The 14,784-nt window shown below is 52.1% G+C and overlaps 1 protein-coding gene across 3 annotated transcripts; it reads right to left on the reverse strand.

Moving 5' to 3' along the window:
* Positions 1 to 824: 824 nt before the first annotated feature.
* On the reverse strand, positions 825 to 8,391 carry Fhl3 (four and a half LIM domains 3). Of its 3 annotated transcripts, none has more exons than XM_048434477.3 (6): positions 8,222 to 8,391; positions 3,565 to 3,741; positions 3,279 to 3,453; positions 2,010 to 2,179; positions 1,714 to 1,924; positions 825 to 1,634 (listed from the first exon to the last, which is right to left on the reverse strand). In XM_048434477.3, exons 2-6 carry the CDS (start codon positions 3,718 to 3,720, stop codon positions 1,480 to 1,482), a joined length of 867 nt encoding a protein of 288 aa, XP_048290434.1. In that variant the 5' UTR covers positions 3,721 to 3,741; positions 8,222 to 8,391; the 3' UTR covers positions 825 to 1,479. The 3 variants fall into 3 exon arrangements, with proteins under 3 accessions (XP_048290434.1, XP_087760754.1, XP_048290435.1); XM_087904628.1 differs by having other exon boundaries at positions 8,296 to 8,382; XM_048434478.3 differs by lacking the exon at positions 8,222 to 8,391 and adding an exon at positions 5,248 to 5,897.
* Between the last annotated feature and the right edge of the window lie 6,393 nt (positions 8,392 to 14,784).

The raw sequence follows: 14,784 nt of genomic DNA on the forward strand, positions 1-14,784 counted from the left end.
GATTTTGGGCAGACGACTCAGGAGTGTGCATCTCTGAGAGTCTGCAGTAAGACCAGCCCAGGGTTAGGGAGTATTTCTTGAGATACTACACTCTCACTGTTTGTTTCCTCTTGGCAGCCTCCCCCACCCCCGCCCTCCGCGTCTCCCCCTTCAGAGGCTGCCGTAGTCACCAGGGCGCGTACCTGCCGCCACAGTCCGACCGCTGAGACAGCGGCCAGGGGCCAACCCCAGACTTAGGCGGCCAGCAGGAGAGTGCTCCACCCCATCGCCCCACTTTGGGGGACAGCCCCTTAGGCTCACTCCCGCCCCCGCCAGTGAATCACGAGAGGCGGGGCCATGACCCATTCATGCTGGGAATCGGATCCAGATGTTCCCCGGCGCGTGCAGCTGCATCCTTGCCTTTTTTGGCAAAAAAACGTGCGGCCGCGAGCGGATTCTGAGCCGCCCCCACTAATCCTCGGGTAGAGGGGGAAGGGGCCTGAGGGTCTGGGCCCAACTGGGGATCAGAACTCCGTGCTTGTACGTAGGGTTGGGGCAGGGTGGTTGGGGGTGGGGGAAGGTGTGTACCAGACCAAGAAACCCACTGCCACCCGGCTCTGTTTGGCAGGCCTCCCAATCCCTCCCTCCCTCCCAGAGGAAAAAGCCTTCCGCCAGCAGTGGGGAGACTGGCCAAACTAGAGAGGGACTAGCGTGGCTGCCAAAGGGGATCCTCTTCCTGGGGTGAGAATCCCCACCCCATGGCCCGCCCACTAGGAGGTTTACAAAAGCCTGACTCAGCCAAGAATCTTCCTTCACCCTCCCGACAAATACACGGGGGCCTGTGCTCCCTCACACTGTTTTATTGCAGAATCTGGAAGTGGGGCCAGCCAGCCCCTCCTGCCTGTCTCTGGGCAACATGGAGCCGAAATAAAATGGTACTCATAGGCTGGACAGCACCCTGTACCTTATGACCCTCTAACCAGGGAGCTCCAAATCTGCTATCCAGAGGGTTTCAATCAGCCCAGAGATAGGGGTGGGATGGGGATGAGGTCAAACTGGGGTGCAATCTATCTTTGAGGACTTCTCAAGAAACCTATAAATCTATCAGATAAGTTTAGATTTAAGGAGGCCTAGGCCCCAGAGTCCAGGTTTGGGGGGACTGGTGTATTTAGAGTCTTGATCTGGGGAAGAAGCTAGATCTGGGAACCCAAAAAGAGTAGAGGGGGAGGACTCATTTCTGGAGTCCAGACTTGGAGAGAGAGTTTAAGTCATAGGTGTTCCACAAGAGCCCAGGTTTGGGAGCCTGGATTAGAGACTACCAGTTGGGTATGATGGAATTAGGAGACCGAATCCTGAAGTCCCTCCCACCCCTCCACCCCCACGGCACAGGGGCAGGTGGAGTCCCATTCTAAGGAGGGGCTGGGTCCCAGAAGTGGTTCAGAAAAGGAGCCATAGTCTTGAACCCTTGGTTTGGGTAAGGAGAGAGTCAGGTGCCTTGGCTCAAAGCCCTGCTTGGCTGCAACCCTGGCACAGAACTTGATCTCCGTCTGGTACGAAGCCTTGGCCCACCAGGGAGGTAGAGCAGCGGGCACAGGAGAAGCAGCTGTGGTGCCAATGTCGGTCTTCGAAGGACACATACTTGCCTCCACCGAGTCCTGGAGGAAAGGTGGGAGTTAGTTTGGCAGATCTGGTGGCATTGCTGCCCCTCAGCCCGTGTCACTGCCATGCCCTTACCTGCAGCCTCGCCACTGCTCCCACCTGTGATGGGGCGTTTGCAGCTGCTGCACTTGGGCGCAAAGAGTTCTCCAAAACAGGCCACACAGTAGGGATCATCATCCCGAGATGTGAACTGCTGTCCCGCCAGGGGTGTCTTGCACCCAGTACAGACCAGGCATTCTCGATGCCAGGGTTGATCTCGGTATGTCACTCCACCCTGGGTCAGCGTCTGTGGGGGCATCAGCCATCAGCAGGGGAATCAGTATTCCCACCCACAACGGGTCTTCCCCTGAATTCACAGGCCCAGCCCCCACCTTGCTGCAGCGGGCACACCGAGGAGCAAACTTGTTCTCATAGCAAGGCACGCAGTAGTGAGCGCCCTTGTCGGGCACGAAGGAGCGGGAGCCTAGAGGCTGCTCACACCCACTGCACAGAAAACAATGCTCATGCCACGTCTGGCCTCCGTACTCCAGCTTCCGGGACCCTGTGGGCAACAAGAATCCCATTTAGAGTCTTTGTCCCAAGTTCCTGAGGGTCACTCTGTCAACTCAACTCCCCAAGCTGCCCCCACTGCTTCTCTAACCTAGTAGGATTATATCCCTGCACACGAAGTAAGACTGACCATATATGTGTCACATGCCAACCTCTTGCCCCAAACTGGACATGATGGTTCAGCACATGCTAAGCACATATGTTAAACCTTCCATGCCTCACATAGCACTCTATCTAAACACACATCAAGTCTGTGTAAAATGCATGTTGTTCCTGTATATGCTAAATAAATCATTATATATCAGAAATACCAGGGTTTTTTGTTTGTTATTGTTTTTTTTTTTTTTTGAGACAGGTTTTCACTGTGTAATAGTCTTGGCTGTCCTGGAACTTGCTCTGTAGGTCAGACTGGCCTCAAACTCACGGAGATCCACCTGCCTCTGCCTCCCGAGTGCTGAGATTAAAGGCATGCGCTACTACTACTGTCCAGAAATACCAGTTTAACACTCAGGCAAGATCCCATTAACCAGGCAACTCTGCCCTAAGAATATAGGTTCACTATATGCTAAGCCTTTGTATGTTCTAGGTATATCATTCTCCACGCATGCTAAGTCCTCACATACCTACTAGGCATTCAGGACACCATACATTTAAGCCTACAATCCAATCTCTGCACATAAAGCTTCAATGCAGCAACCCTGAGAATCTCAGTATATCCTTAGTCCGCGCATGTATCAAACATGCAGGTCTTCACATAAGCTAAGGCCTGTATGTGTATCAAGTATGTGAGCTGCTATGCACATGGTAAGTCCTTAGGTGTTCACTGGGCCTATTAGTCTAATACACACAAAGCCTCCAGCTTGTCAGTTTGGGTACCTGGCAAGCTTTTGTGTGTAGAACTAGATGCTCCAATCCATGTGCATTAGGCTCTCATGAGCATACATGTACAATGGATCCATATGAGTTCCAGAAACAGGCAGTGTGTCTAGATCTCTACCTACACCAAACCCCATGCACCTATGAGTTGGGCAGACCCAAAGACCCTACCCAAATGGGAGTTCCCGAAGTCAGGATGAGGCCCTGGGACGTACCAGGCATGACGGTCTCCCCACAGGCGGAGCACTGTGAGGAGAAAGCTGTGCAGTAGCACTCATTACAGAGAAGCTCACTGTCCTGGCAGGTGAAGGGCTCATCAGCGAGGGAGCGCTGGCAGCGGCAGCACCGGAAGCAGCCCTCGTGGAAGTGGCGATCCTCATAGAACAGTTCCTTTGGGAGAAAAAGCACAGGGCACTACTAGCACCTGGGCTTGGTGGATTTATCCTTGGCCCCTCCCACCAGTCTGCACTTACTCTCACCCCTATCTGGTCGGGTCCTTACCCTTGAGTCGTGCCCGATGAGCTGCTGGCATTCGGCACAGGTGTTGGCGAAGGTGTTATCATAGCAGGGAACGCAGTAGGGCCCGCTGTCCGTCTGGATGTATTTGCGGCCGTACAAGGACTCGCTGCACTTTGCACAGTCAAATGCCTCGCTCATGGTGGTGAGGCTGAGTAAGCCCTGTTAGGAACGCAAGGTGGGGCAGAGTTCACCTAGAAGGGCTCTACCATAGCCCTGGAAAAGAGCTTTTTGCATTCAAAAAAGACAGGAGGCGTAGAAGATGCCATATCAAAGCAGGTGGGAATGGGGGAGAGGGCTCTGGGAACCCAAGAGTCTGGGGTTCAGGGCATGCTTGAATCTTGGGTGTTTATTTCTATATTTAACTGTGAGGATAGGAAGGGGTCAGGAAAAAATCAGGAAGCAGAAGTTGTTTTCTTATCTAGGCCCTGGCTGATCTGGGGGGAGGGGGCTCTTCCTGGGTCAGTGACTCATTTCCTGCCCCAGCCTGAGGTTTGCTTCCACTCTCCTTACTGTCCCTATGGTGCCAAAGGCCAGGACAGGGGGTCACCAACCTTAATGTATATAGACAGGACTCTCACCTCCTGACTCCTGGGATGGGACATTCATCTAGGGTTCTGATCTGGGGAGCTTTGCATGGAATAGGCTATTCTGTGCCCTCCCCCACCACCGGTGCAGGAAATAATGGAATGCTGGAGAGAAGCTTGACTGATGAATGGCGAAGGGGGGGTGTGAGAAGCTGGGCCTCTCCTCCCGTGATGGAGATTCAGCCAAGCCAGCACTTGAGAGGCTCAGCCTAGGTTCAGGCAGGAAGGAAACCCTGCAAGCTGGACACAGCCAGACTTCCCCAGCTGGAGCCTCGGCCTCTTTCCCTACCACCTCTGCTGTGTCTCTGGTCACACCAGCCAGGACAGTCTTGGCTGCAACATCTGCCGCAGCTGGTGGCAGCGCAGAGGGCCAGATGTCAGCTTTTTGCCAGCCAGAGGGAGAAAAAAGGGGAAAACCGACAGGCCTGGGGGAAGCAAAAGGGAAGTGGAGAGAAGGCAGCAGTGTCCCCTGCCACCTCCTACCAGGTGTCTCAGCCGATAGCTCTGCAAAGGCCCACGGTCATAATATGTTTTCCACCCCTCCCCCGCATCTGGACAGACAGCCCCTGCTGTTTGATTCCCCAGGGCTTAAGGCCAGAGAAGCGAGGAAAGGTGAGAACGCAGGAGCCCCTGCAGCCGGTCAGGTCCCTTCTTGATGGGGAGTCAGAGAAGGGGAGCCCAGAGAGCTGCTGCTGCAGACACCCAGCCCCCCACCAAACCTCAGACACTTTCCATTTTCTCAGGAACAAAGCGTGTTTGCGGGATGAGGTCACCCACACAGCTGCCTCTGGAACAGGAGCAAGAAGAATTGGGGGGGGCAAGGAAATGGGGTTCGCAGTCTCTTCTGCTGGCCAATGCCAGTCTGGAGGGGGGAGCCCAAAGTCAGAGTCTCCCAGCTCCACCCTCCTCCACTATGAAGCCTGCTCTCAAAGGGCTGGGGAGTGAAGAAGATTCCTCACAGGAAGGGGATGGTGTCTGTCACTGTTGCAAAGGAGGCCGGAGGAAGTTAGAGGGGTGCCAAGGAACCTACCAACCCCCTTCTCCATAGCTGTACTGGCTTAAGATGAAGGAGAAGCCTTACTCAGGAAGTACGGCGGCGGGAAATTCTCACAGAGCACCTTGGTCTGCCTTAGAGTTTAGACTTCAGGCAGAAACAGATGTCTCAAACCTGGAGGGTTTGCCTCTTCGCAGCTTATGAGTGCGAACTTCCCTTCCACAAAGTGGGAGACACCGGGTTCACACCCAAAGCAGGACACAAGGTCATCAAAGCTGAAGTCTTCAGAGTGGAGAGTCCTCAGGGCAGCGGTTATAATGAAGGGTGGAGAGAGCCCCCTCCTTCTCACGCCCCTCCCTGTCATTCAGATCCTGGTTTCCTCTGGCCCAGCATCTGAGGATTGCCTGGGCTGCTGGCCACTGAACAACAGCCGGCCATACAGGTGGCCTGTGGCCATGTGTTCACTGGGGGAGTGCCCTAGGTCCTTTCCTTCCTTCCGGGTCTGGCCAGCAGCAGCAGCAGCAGCTGCAGCAGGAACAGCAGCCACAGCTACCTTCCCAGGCCCAGGCTAGCCTTGAATCCACCCCCTCAGAGCCAGTCAGAGCCAGTAAGCATGCTGAAATGAGGCACCCCAAATAGGGTATGGGCGTGCCTTCTGCTTCCTTCCGAGAATCCCCCAATCCCTAACCTATGTTTCTAATGAGGACAGAGTAAAGGACACCACCAAGGCCTACCTGTCTCTCCCTATCCTGGTTCCTCCTCCTCCCCAATCCCTCCCTATCCCCTCACAAAGCTGGAAGACTAAAAGTATGGCAGGGAGTCAGTCTTGTATTCCTTTCCGGCTGGTAGCAGGCGGGGTTCAGAGGAGACAGTGGATCTTCTAGATGACCCTCATCTGCTATCTCCACTAACGCACAGCTCTCTCTCTCTCTCTCTCTACACACACACACACACACACACACACACACACCCCACACACCCCCCCCCACACACCCACACACACACACCAGTGAGCTTCCTGGAGCTGAATGACAGGACTCCTTCCTGTATGGTTTTCAGTGTATAGCAGCTTGCTTGAGTCATGAAATATAAACCTGACTTGGGATCCTGTGACCTTGGGTACAATCTTTTCATGCCCTGAGATGGTTAGTCCGTCTAGTTAAATGAGATACCATTACCTCTCCTAGGACTGCTGTCAGGCTCAAATGTGATAATCCCTGTAAAGCATCTGGCAGATAGTAAGTCCCAGGTAAATGGTAGCCATGTGTATTTTTTACTACAAGCTCCTCACTTCTACCAGAGCCAGACAGTGGGTCTCAGGAAGACCTAAGGCAGGGGTAGGCCTGGGTTGTGACTTAGATAGTCTCAGTGAAGGCTGAGCCAAAGATCTAGCTGAGGGGACCACTGGGGTCAACGATAGCTGTAGCCCAGTCACCAGACACCAGGGAGAGAAACCCTAATGATCTTACAGATGGGCAGTTCACAGGGGTACACACTGGCATGACACCTTGTCATTTGCGAAATATATATGCCACTACCACTGCATCGCATCTCACAAAAGGCAAGCAGCACAGAGTCTATCTCCTCTTGAGAGTTCAGCATAAGACACCAAAGGCAGGCTAGGGGCATGGCCAGGGCTGCTCAGGAACTGGAGCAGAAGTGTCCTATACCCCACTGAGTGACTCTGCCTAAAAAAGCTTTGGTAGTAATGGAGGGAGCAGTCAGCCTTAAGGGTGATGGCGGGTGATGGGGGGGGACACGACATGGAGGGACAGGAGATACTAGAGCTGGCTCTCGTTCCCAGCTGCCAACCCTGCCACTGGAAGCCACCCAGAAGTCTTTCCAATTACCCATGCCAACTGCTCAACCCTTGTGTACACCCCCATCCCAGGTCCAGGAGGACCCTGGCCAGGCCCTGCAGCTGTGAGTCAGAATCAGATCAGACCCCTCCCCCTTGACAGGAGACTTATGGGGAGAAACTAATCCCCCCCCCAACCAGGCACCAACCCCAAACTCTCTCCCGCCTGTCTTCCCCACCCCTGGAAGTCAAAGCAGTTTAGGGAAAAGGCGGGGGGGGGGGGGGGGAAGTGGGGGGGGTAGGGAGCAGATCCCAGCAGCTGCTCTGAGGACAGGAGAGGAACATTTCATTCACCCCCAAGTCCCCCAGGGCTGAAGCAGAGCGTCCAAGATTTGAGTTTAAAAATAAATTGGCGCTGTCTTAGCGGCTGTGTGTACGTGGGGCTCTTTCTTGAGTTGAGCTTTACAGCCTCAGGTCCTCTGCCTCCTGGGGGATGGGTTGGCTGGGAGACAATTTCCCTCCAGCTTTGCCCCCACCTTTTCAGGCCTGGGGCAACTGTCAGAGTGTGCACCTAGGAGTCTCTCTCTTCCGCGAACTCTAGCCCACTCTGCACTTCTCAGCACTCTCGGGTTGCTGCCTTTGTGTTTGGGTGAGGGTGTCCCTGTATCTCTGAAGCTGGATCCCACTGGGACCCCACACTCTGGGAAGATCTATCCCTCTGCAGCCAAGTCTTGGTCCCTCAGCGTCTCAAACTCTGAAGTCCCTTTAGGCCTCAGGGAGGCACTAGTCTAACAAGCTTCTACCTCAGGGCCCTCCAAGGCCCTGGGAAGGGCGCTAGCAATGATTTCCCCGGGGTCATACATTTGCTTCTTAAAAATGCTTCACAGCACCCGGGTTCCCGCGGTGCCTCGAGAACTTTGTCCGTCCATCTCTGCACTAGTTTGAATGACTCCTGGAACCTCCTGGGGCGCGCATCCTTGTCTGTTCTACCAGGCTTCCTAAGAGCCTCAGTTTCTCTAAGCCCGATGATCTCTCTAGCTTTCTAGTTCAAACTTGGTCCCCTCCCCCAGCAACTCTGGCGGTCCCCTCCCGGTCCGGAGGCACCGAGTTGTGAGGTCCATGCTGGCTCGCGTGGTCCCGACCTCGGGGTGCTTGGGGGTGTCCCAGCGAGGGACAGTGGCGGCCCCCCCCACCCCCGGCAGCGACCCCGGCCCGAATGCAGAGCGAGCACTAGGGCAAGAAGACTGGGCGGGGGACGCTCACCTCGAAGCGGGTGCAGGAGCCGGGCGCGCGCGGGCGTGGGTGGGGCCGAGAGCCGATCACCCCGCGGCTCCTACCTGCGGACCGGGCCGAGCGGGCAGAGACAGCCGCGGAGAGGTAGCCAGCAACGACAGACTGTGTGGGCGAGTGGGCGCGCGGCCCTAAGCCTCCGAGGAAGTGCGCTGGCCCGCCCCGCCCGGACCCCGCCCCCGGGCCCCCAACCCGCCCGCGGGGGCCAGACCCCGCCCCCCTCCTGCCTGCCGCGAGCCCGGCCCAGCCGAACCTGGCGCTCGGACCTTCTCGGCCCCGCCTTGCCCGCCCCCTGCAGCCTGGCCCGTCCCACTATGCCCCTCCGACCTGGGGGAACTGTTGGATGCGATCCCAAGCCAGGGGTGCAGGACTCCCAGGACCAGGGTCCATTTAGGGACCAAACCCCCTCATCATCTCCTCCTAGCTCATCCCCAGATGTTAAACTAAACCTTAGCTTGTGAAGGAGGCCTTAATCCAGCCTACGGGAGGGGTGTTTTTGGTTCTGCTGGCTTAGCCTTACCAGTGGAGATCAAGGCATTTTCTAGAAACTTGGGCTAAAGAGAGAGAGTCTTTATCCTCTTCAATTTCAAAAGGCTTTATTCTACAACTGTGTGGCGAAAGCCCAGGCAATAACCTCCCCAACCTCAGATGCATCCTGGCACTGAGGTTTCTGTAGTGCCCCAGGAATAGTTTTGACCTTCCCGGCTCAGGGAGACCCTAATCCTCAACCCATAAGTTTTAGGTTTCTTGGGAGGGGTGTGAAGACTTATGAGAGGTTGTGTTGTTGCAGGCAGTGGTGATGAAGAAGAAGGGAGGGGACTTCTGCAGTTTCTGACCCTCCAACTTCTACTCTGTGCCGGGAAGGGAGGACTAGAGCCTGCCAGGGACACAAAGCCCATCCAGGGCCTTGAGGCCACCCCCCCTGGGATCCTCAGGCTTGTCACTAGGAATAAATAGCCTCGATCTGAAGGGCAGGAGTGGGGGTGGCGGTGGGGAGACTCTGTTGTGCTGTTTGCAAAACAAGAGACAACAAACTAACGCTGGAAATAATCTTTGTATCCATGGTGATTGAGATGCCCAGAGAGGCTTTTCTGATCCAAGGCTGCGTCCAACCAAGTTTGTACTGCAGAGATTAAGACCCCACCAAGCATGGTGAGGACCCTCGCATTTGGTAGCACGTGTCAGGTTTCTGGGTCCTAAGACAGCCTCCGGGTCAGGTTTCTTTTCAAAATTAAATGATTGATTATTGTGTTGTTGAATCTTAAATTGCAAGCGCTTTGAGGGCAGAGGTTGGGTCATTTTTGTTGACTACTACATTCCCACTACTCCTGAGCTGGGCAGCAATAAATAACTGATGGGGGAATGACACACTGGGCTTCAGTTTGGATGCCCGCCCCATCCGCCCCTCCTAGGTACCAGCTATCAGGAGTCCAGCGGGTGAATAGACAGTCTCAGGGTAGGCCCATCCTCTGGAGGGATGCAGCAAGTATTCCTGGTTGTAGTAAATAGCTAGAAAGGTCTGTCTGAGATGCGGTGATGGCAATAATGGCAGCTGTGCTGACTAGTTTTATGCAATCTGACACAAGCTAGAACTATCTGACAGGAGGGAACCTCAACTGAGAAGATGCCTCCATAACCGCAGACTGTCAGAAAGCCTGTAGGGCATTTTCTTTCTTTCTTTTTTCTTCTTCGTTTTTTAAATTTTTATTTTCTTTTATTTTTGGTTTTCCGAGACAAGGTTTCTCTGTGTAGCTCTGGTTGTCCTGGAACTTGCTTTGTAAACCAGGCTGGCCTCCTCACAGAGATCTGCCTGCCTCTGCCTCTGCCTCTGGGGTTAAACGCCTGTGCCATAGTCCTAGCTTGGGCATTTTCTTAATTAGTGATTGATGGGGGAGGACCCAGTCCATCGTGGGCGGTGCTATCCCTGGGCTGGTGGTACTGAGTTCTATAAGAAAACAGGCTAGCTGGGTGGTGGTGGCACATGCCTTTAATCCCAGCACTTGGCAGATCTTTGTGAGTTTGAGGCCAGCCTGGTCTACAGTGCTAGTTCCAGTACAGCTAGAGCTGTTACACAGAGAAACCCTGTCTTGAAAAACAAAGAAAGAAAGAAAGAAAGAAAGAAAGAAAGGGGCTGGAGAGATGGCTCAGAGGTTAAGAGCATTGCCTGCTCTTCCAAAGGTCCTGAGTTCAATTCCCAGCAACCACATGGTGGCTCACAACCATCTGTAATGGGTGCCCTCTTCTGCAGGCATACAGACAGAATATTGTATACATAATAAATAAATATAAAAAGAAAGAAAGAAAAAAGAAAAGAAAACAGGTTGAACAAGTAAGAAGCACCACTTCTGTGGCCTCTGGTGCATCAGATCCTGCCTCCAGGTTCCTGCCTTCTTTGAATTCCTATCCTGACTTCCTTCAGTGATGGACTAAGATGGAAGTGTAAGTCAAATAAACTCTTTCCTCCTCAACTTGCTTCTGGTCATGGCGTTTCCTCACACAATAGGATCCCTGACTAGGACAGAAGCCTTCAGGAAGGGGAGAGTTATGAGCAAGCAGGGAAGGTGCTTCATCTAGAGTCTTCCTTCTCTCCCTGCGGCTGGAAGCACCACTGAAGGGCTTTCCCAAGAACCAGGACTCTGTGAGCTCCCACTTCGCACTGTTCCTAAATACTTTATATACATAAATGCACATAATTATTGAATAAACACACATACACACACATATACATAGCTATATACTCACATATAGTGTATGTCTGTGTGTATACATATTGTGTGGTGTGTGTTTGTATTTGCCTGAGTGTTCTCACATGTGTGTGCTAGTGCTGGTGTGCCTGTGTGCTTGTGTGAAGGTCAGAGGTCAACCCTCTGGAGTCAGGTGGCTTTGGTGGCTAAGACTGCTTGGGATTATTTTCTAATACCACGGACAAAAGCAAGCTGGGGAGGAAAGGGTTATTTTATCTTGCAACTCCACATTACAGCATTGGTCAGGGAACCTGGGGCAGGAGCTCAGGCAGCAGGAATCTGGAGGTGGGAGCTGAAGCAGAAACCATGGAGGAATGTGCCCTTTATTGGCCTGTTTCTCATGAGATTTGCTCAGCCTGGTTTCTTAGAGCACCAAGACCACCAGCCGAGGGGTGGTACTGCCCACAGTGAGCTGGGCCCTTCCATGTCAATCAGCCAGTGCACTGCTCTTCCAGAGGACCAGAGCTGAGTTCCCAGGGTCTATGTGTGGTGCCTCACAGTGGCCTGTAACTCCAGGGAATCTGATGCCCTTTTCTGGCCTCCTCAGACACCAGCATAGGTGACATTCACTCCCACAAACACAAACATATATGTAAATAAAAATAAATAGCTGGGCAGTGGTGATGCAGGCACACTTTTAATCCCAGTACTCGGAGGCAGAGGCAGTTGGATCTCTGTGATTTTGAGTCCAGCCAGGTATACAGAGCATGTTCCAGAACAGTCAGGGATGTTATACAGTGAAACTCTGTCAGAAGAAGAAGAAGAAGAAGAAGAAGAGGAGGAGGAGGAGGAGGAGGAGGAGGAGGAGGAGGAGAAGAATAAGAAAAGAAGAAGAAGAAGAAGAAGAAGAAAAGAAGAAAAGAAGAAGAAGAAGAAGAAGAAGAAGAAGAAGAAGAAGAAGAAGAAGAAGAAGAAGAAGAAGAATTAAAATAAATTGTAAAAATTCGGAGTGAGGAGGAGCTGGGTGGTGGTGGTGCACGCCTTTAATCCCAGTACTCAGTAAGTAACTGCCAAGAATGACAAAATCAAATTTGTCAAATGTCAAAGATTCTCACGGCAAAAACGATCCTAACCATTACCTGTGTAGTCAGTGAACCTCTGAAAGGCCGTCTCTTCCTCGAGGATACCATTGTTGGGGACTGATGGAACCATGGAATAAGTCTTCAGTAGGTAGGGAGCCCTCCCCACTTCCCCCTTAATGGTCAAGTGCTAAGGTTCTACTGTTAGGCCTTGAAGTCTAAAGGTCAGAGAGAGTTAGGAGACTTTTGGCTCTGGCCAGTCTGGGGGAGGGAGAAGACCTAGGACGGGGGGCTGTGTCCTTTCTCCTCTCCGTGTCCAGTGGGCTCACATTTCCCTGCTCACTTTCTTTCTGTTGGCCCAGGAAGACGTGCCCCAGGGAGTTCAGGGATCAGCCTCATGGACTCTCTGTCCCTGTTACCCATCTGTCCTCTCCCCCTGCCTGGGAAACAGGTGCAACTGAGCCAGAGCTGGAAACAGCGCTTGGCCACCTGCATAGGTTAAGTGGGTTATTTGTTCCTTCCCCACCCGGGCAGTGGTGCACACACTTCCCTTGCTCAAGCTCACGGAACCCCGTCTTGTCTTCTTGCCTTGCAAGAGCTTTCAAAGGAAGGCCCAGCGTCACTTCTGCCAAGCTGCTCATGGCTTCCTCTGGATGCTGAATCACTCTGGAGCCTGCAACCACAAGACCTCCTTCCTCCCAGTGAGAAACACCCTTCTTCCCTGGGTATATTGCTCACTCCTAACACTGCAATGCCCAGAGCCTCAAACCTGGCAAACACTCTCTTTCAAATCCTATAGAAACATTGTTCTCTCATGCCCACAGGGGCGTCACAGCGGGTAAAGCGAGAGACTTTGACAGAGTACAGGCAGGGAAGCAGAGAGAACACGGTTAAATGCTGTGTGTAGGTACCATGTATATGGTATGCTTAAAAAAAAACATGCTAACTAGTTTTTGCTCTCACTTTACAAAAATTTTGATGATGGGCTCTAAATGCCAAAATAAAAGGTGGTAGTTGTGCAATGTCAATCTATAGCTAACTTTAGAGTCTCTCACCTCCAGGGTACAGCGACGGCTTCCCCGGATGCTGCTGGATAAGTCAGGAGTGGATACAGCAACCATTTGGTCATTCCATCAGATAGCTAAGCTTCCTGAGATAAGGCTGGAAAGGTGGTCTCAGACTAGATGATGAAGTAACTTCTTTTTCAAGAATGACAAACAAAATGGAATTTTCCTAAAGCATGTGGACCTAACTGAGAAAAGACGAAGTGTGTAGAAGCAGGAAAAAAAATCTTCATACTGTGACCTTTTTCATACCCATTTGTCTCCTGGACTCTCTGAAGAGGGTTTCTGTGGCATTCTTCTGCTGGACAGGTGACCAGTGTCATGTAAAATGGAGGCAATTAAAGAACCTGTCGAAGCCTGGGTAGTGGTGCATGCTTTTAATCCCAGCACTTGGCAGGTGGATCTCTGTGAGTTTGAGGTCAGCCAACGGATAAAAAAAAATGAGAATGAGAGAAAGAGAGAGAGAGAGAGAGAGAGAGAGAGAGCGAGCAAGTAATCCCAGATGCCACTGCAATGCCTTGCTGGGTCCAACTCTCTCTGATACTACTTAGAGGCAGCTTTCGTGATGATAAAAATAACACCGATAGCTGGGCATGCTGGTGCAAACTTGTAATCCAAGTACTCTGCAGACGCAAGAGAATCACAGTGAGTCTGAGACCAGCTGGGTCTAGTGAGTTTCAGGGCAGCCAGGCTTGCATAGCTAGACCCTGCCTCAAAACACCAAACCAGATGAGACTAAACCAAATACAATAAAACCAGAAAACAGAGACGGAACAATTTTATTGTGAACCTGCTAGCAAGTAAACAGAGCATTAAGCACTCTAAACATATTATGCTATTCAAGACCCATAATCCTGTGGGGATAATATTATTTTATTATTTTACAACTAGATGTGGATACCAAACCTCAGCACAACCAACTTCCCTTGGTTAAGAGCAGGGGTGGCACCGGGTGATGGTGGCACCTTTAATCCCACCCCCCCTTTTTTGTTTTTTTGAGACAGTTCTAGTAGACCAGCCTGGCCTCGAACTCACAGAGATCTGCCTGCCTCTGCCTCCTGAGTGCTGGGATTAAAAGCATGCACCACCACAGCCTGGCAATCCCAGTACTTTAATCTCAGCATTTGGGAGGCAGAGGCAGGAGACTCTCTGTGAGTTCGAGGCCAGTCTGGTCTACAGAGTGAGTTCCAGGACAGGCTCCAAAGCTAGGAGAAACCCCATCTCAAAAACAAACAAAACAGCCAAAAAAAACGAGAGCAGGGATGGAATCAGAACACTCCCATCGCAGTTCACAACTCTAACCAGCACACTGTGCCACCTCACCCTAAGGCTGCCAGCCAGCCATGTCTTTGATGGTTGCGAAGGACTCATAACTTTACTGCTTTTAGGTGATTCTCTTCTGCATGCTTACAGATATGATTCTGCACCTCAGTGCCCTTGACACTCCCGTGAGCAAGACCAGTGAGCTATTATTATCTTCACTTTATGGATGAGAAAAATGATGCTCGTTAAAGTCAAAGAACCTGCTCAAAGTCAAACCATCAGTGGTCAGTGGCAGAGCCAAAGGTGGTTTTAAAGTGTTATTTCTAGTGCATTGTAAAACTCACCTTATTTCTAGTTTTTGTTTATTTCTTGTCTTTTTTCATTTTGGTTTTTCAAGACAGGATTTCTTTGTGCAGCACTGGCTGTCCTGGAACTAGCTCTGTAGA

Source organism: Myodes glareolus, chromosome 3 (genome assembly GCF_982192425.1).
Source record: "Myodes glareolus chromosome 3, mMyoGla1.1, whole genome shotgun sequence".
NCBI lineage: Eukaryota > Metazoa > Chordata > Mammalia > Rodentia > Cricetidae > Myodes > Myodes glareolus.

Coding starts and splice junctions, on each gene's coding strand:
- Fhl3 (XM_048434477.3), bottom strand. CDS start 3,720: ATGAGCGAGGCATTTGACTGTGCAAAGTGCAGCGAGTCCTTGTACGGC. Junction 3,454..3,564: donor TCATCGGGCACGACTCAAGG/GTAAGGACCCGA, acceptor TTTCTCCCAAAG/GAACTGTTCTATGAGGATCG. Junction 1,925..2,009: donor GGTGTGCCCGCTGCAGCAAG/GTGGGGGCTGGG, acceptor ATGCCCCCACAG/ACGCTGACCCAGGGTGGAGT.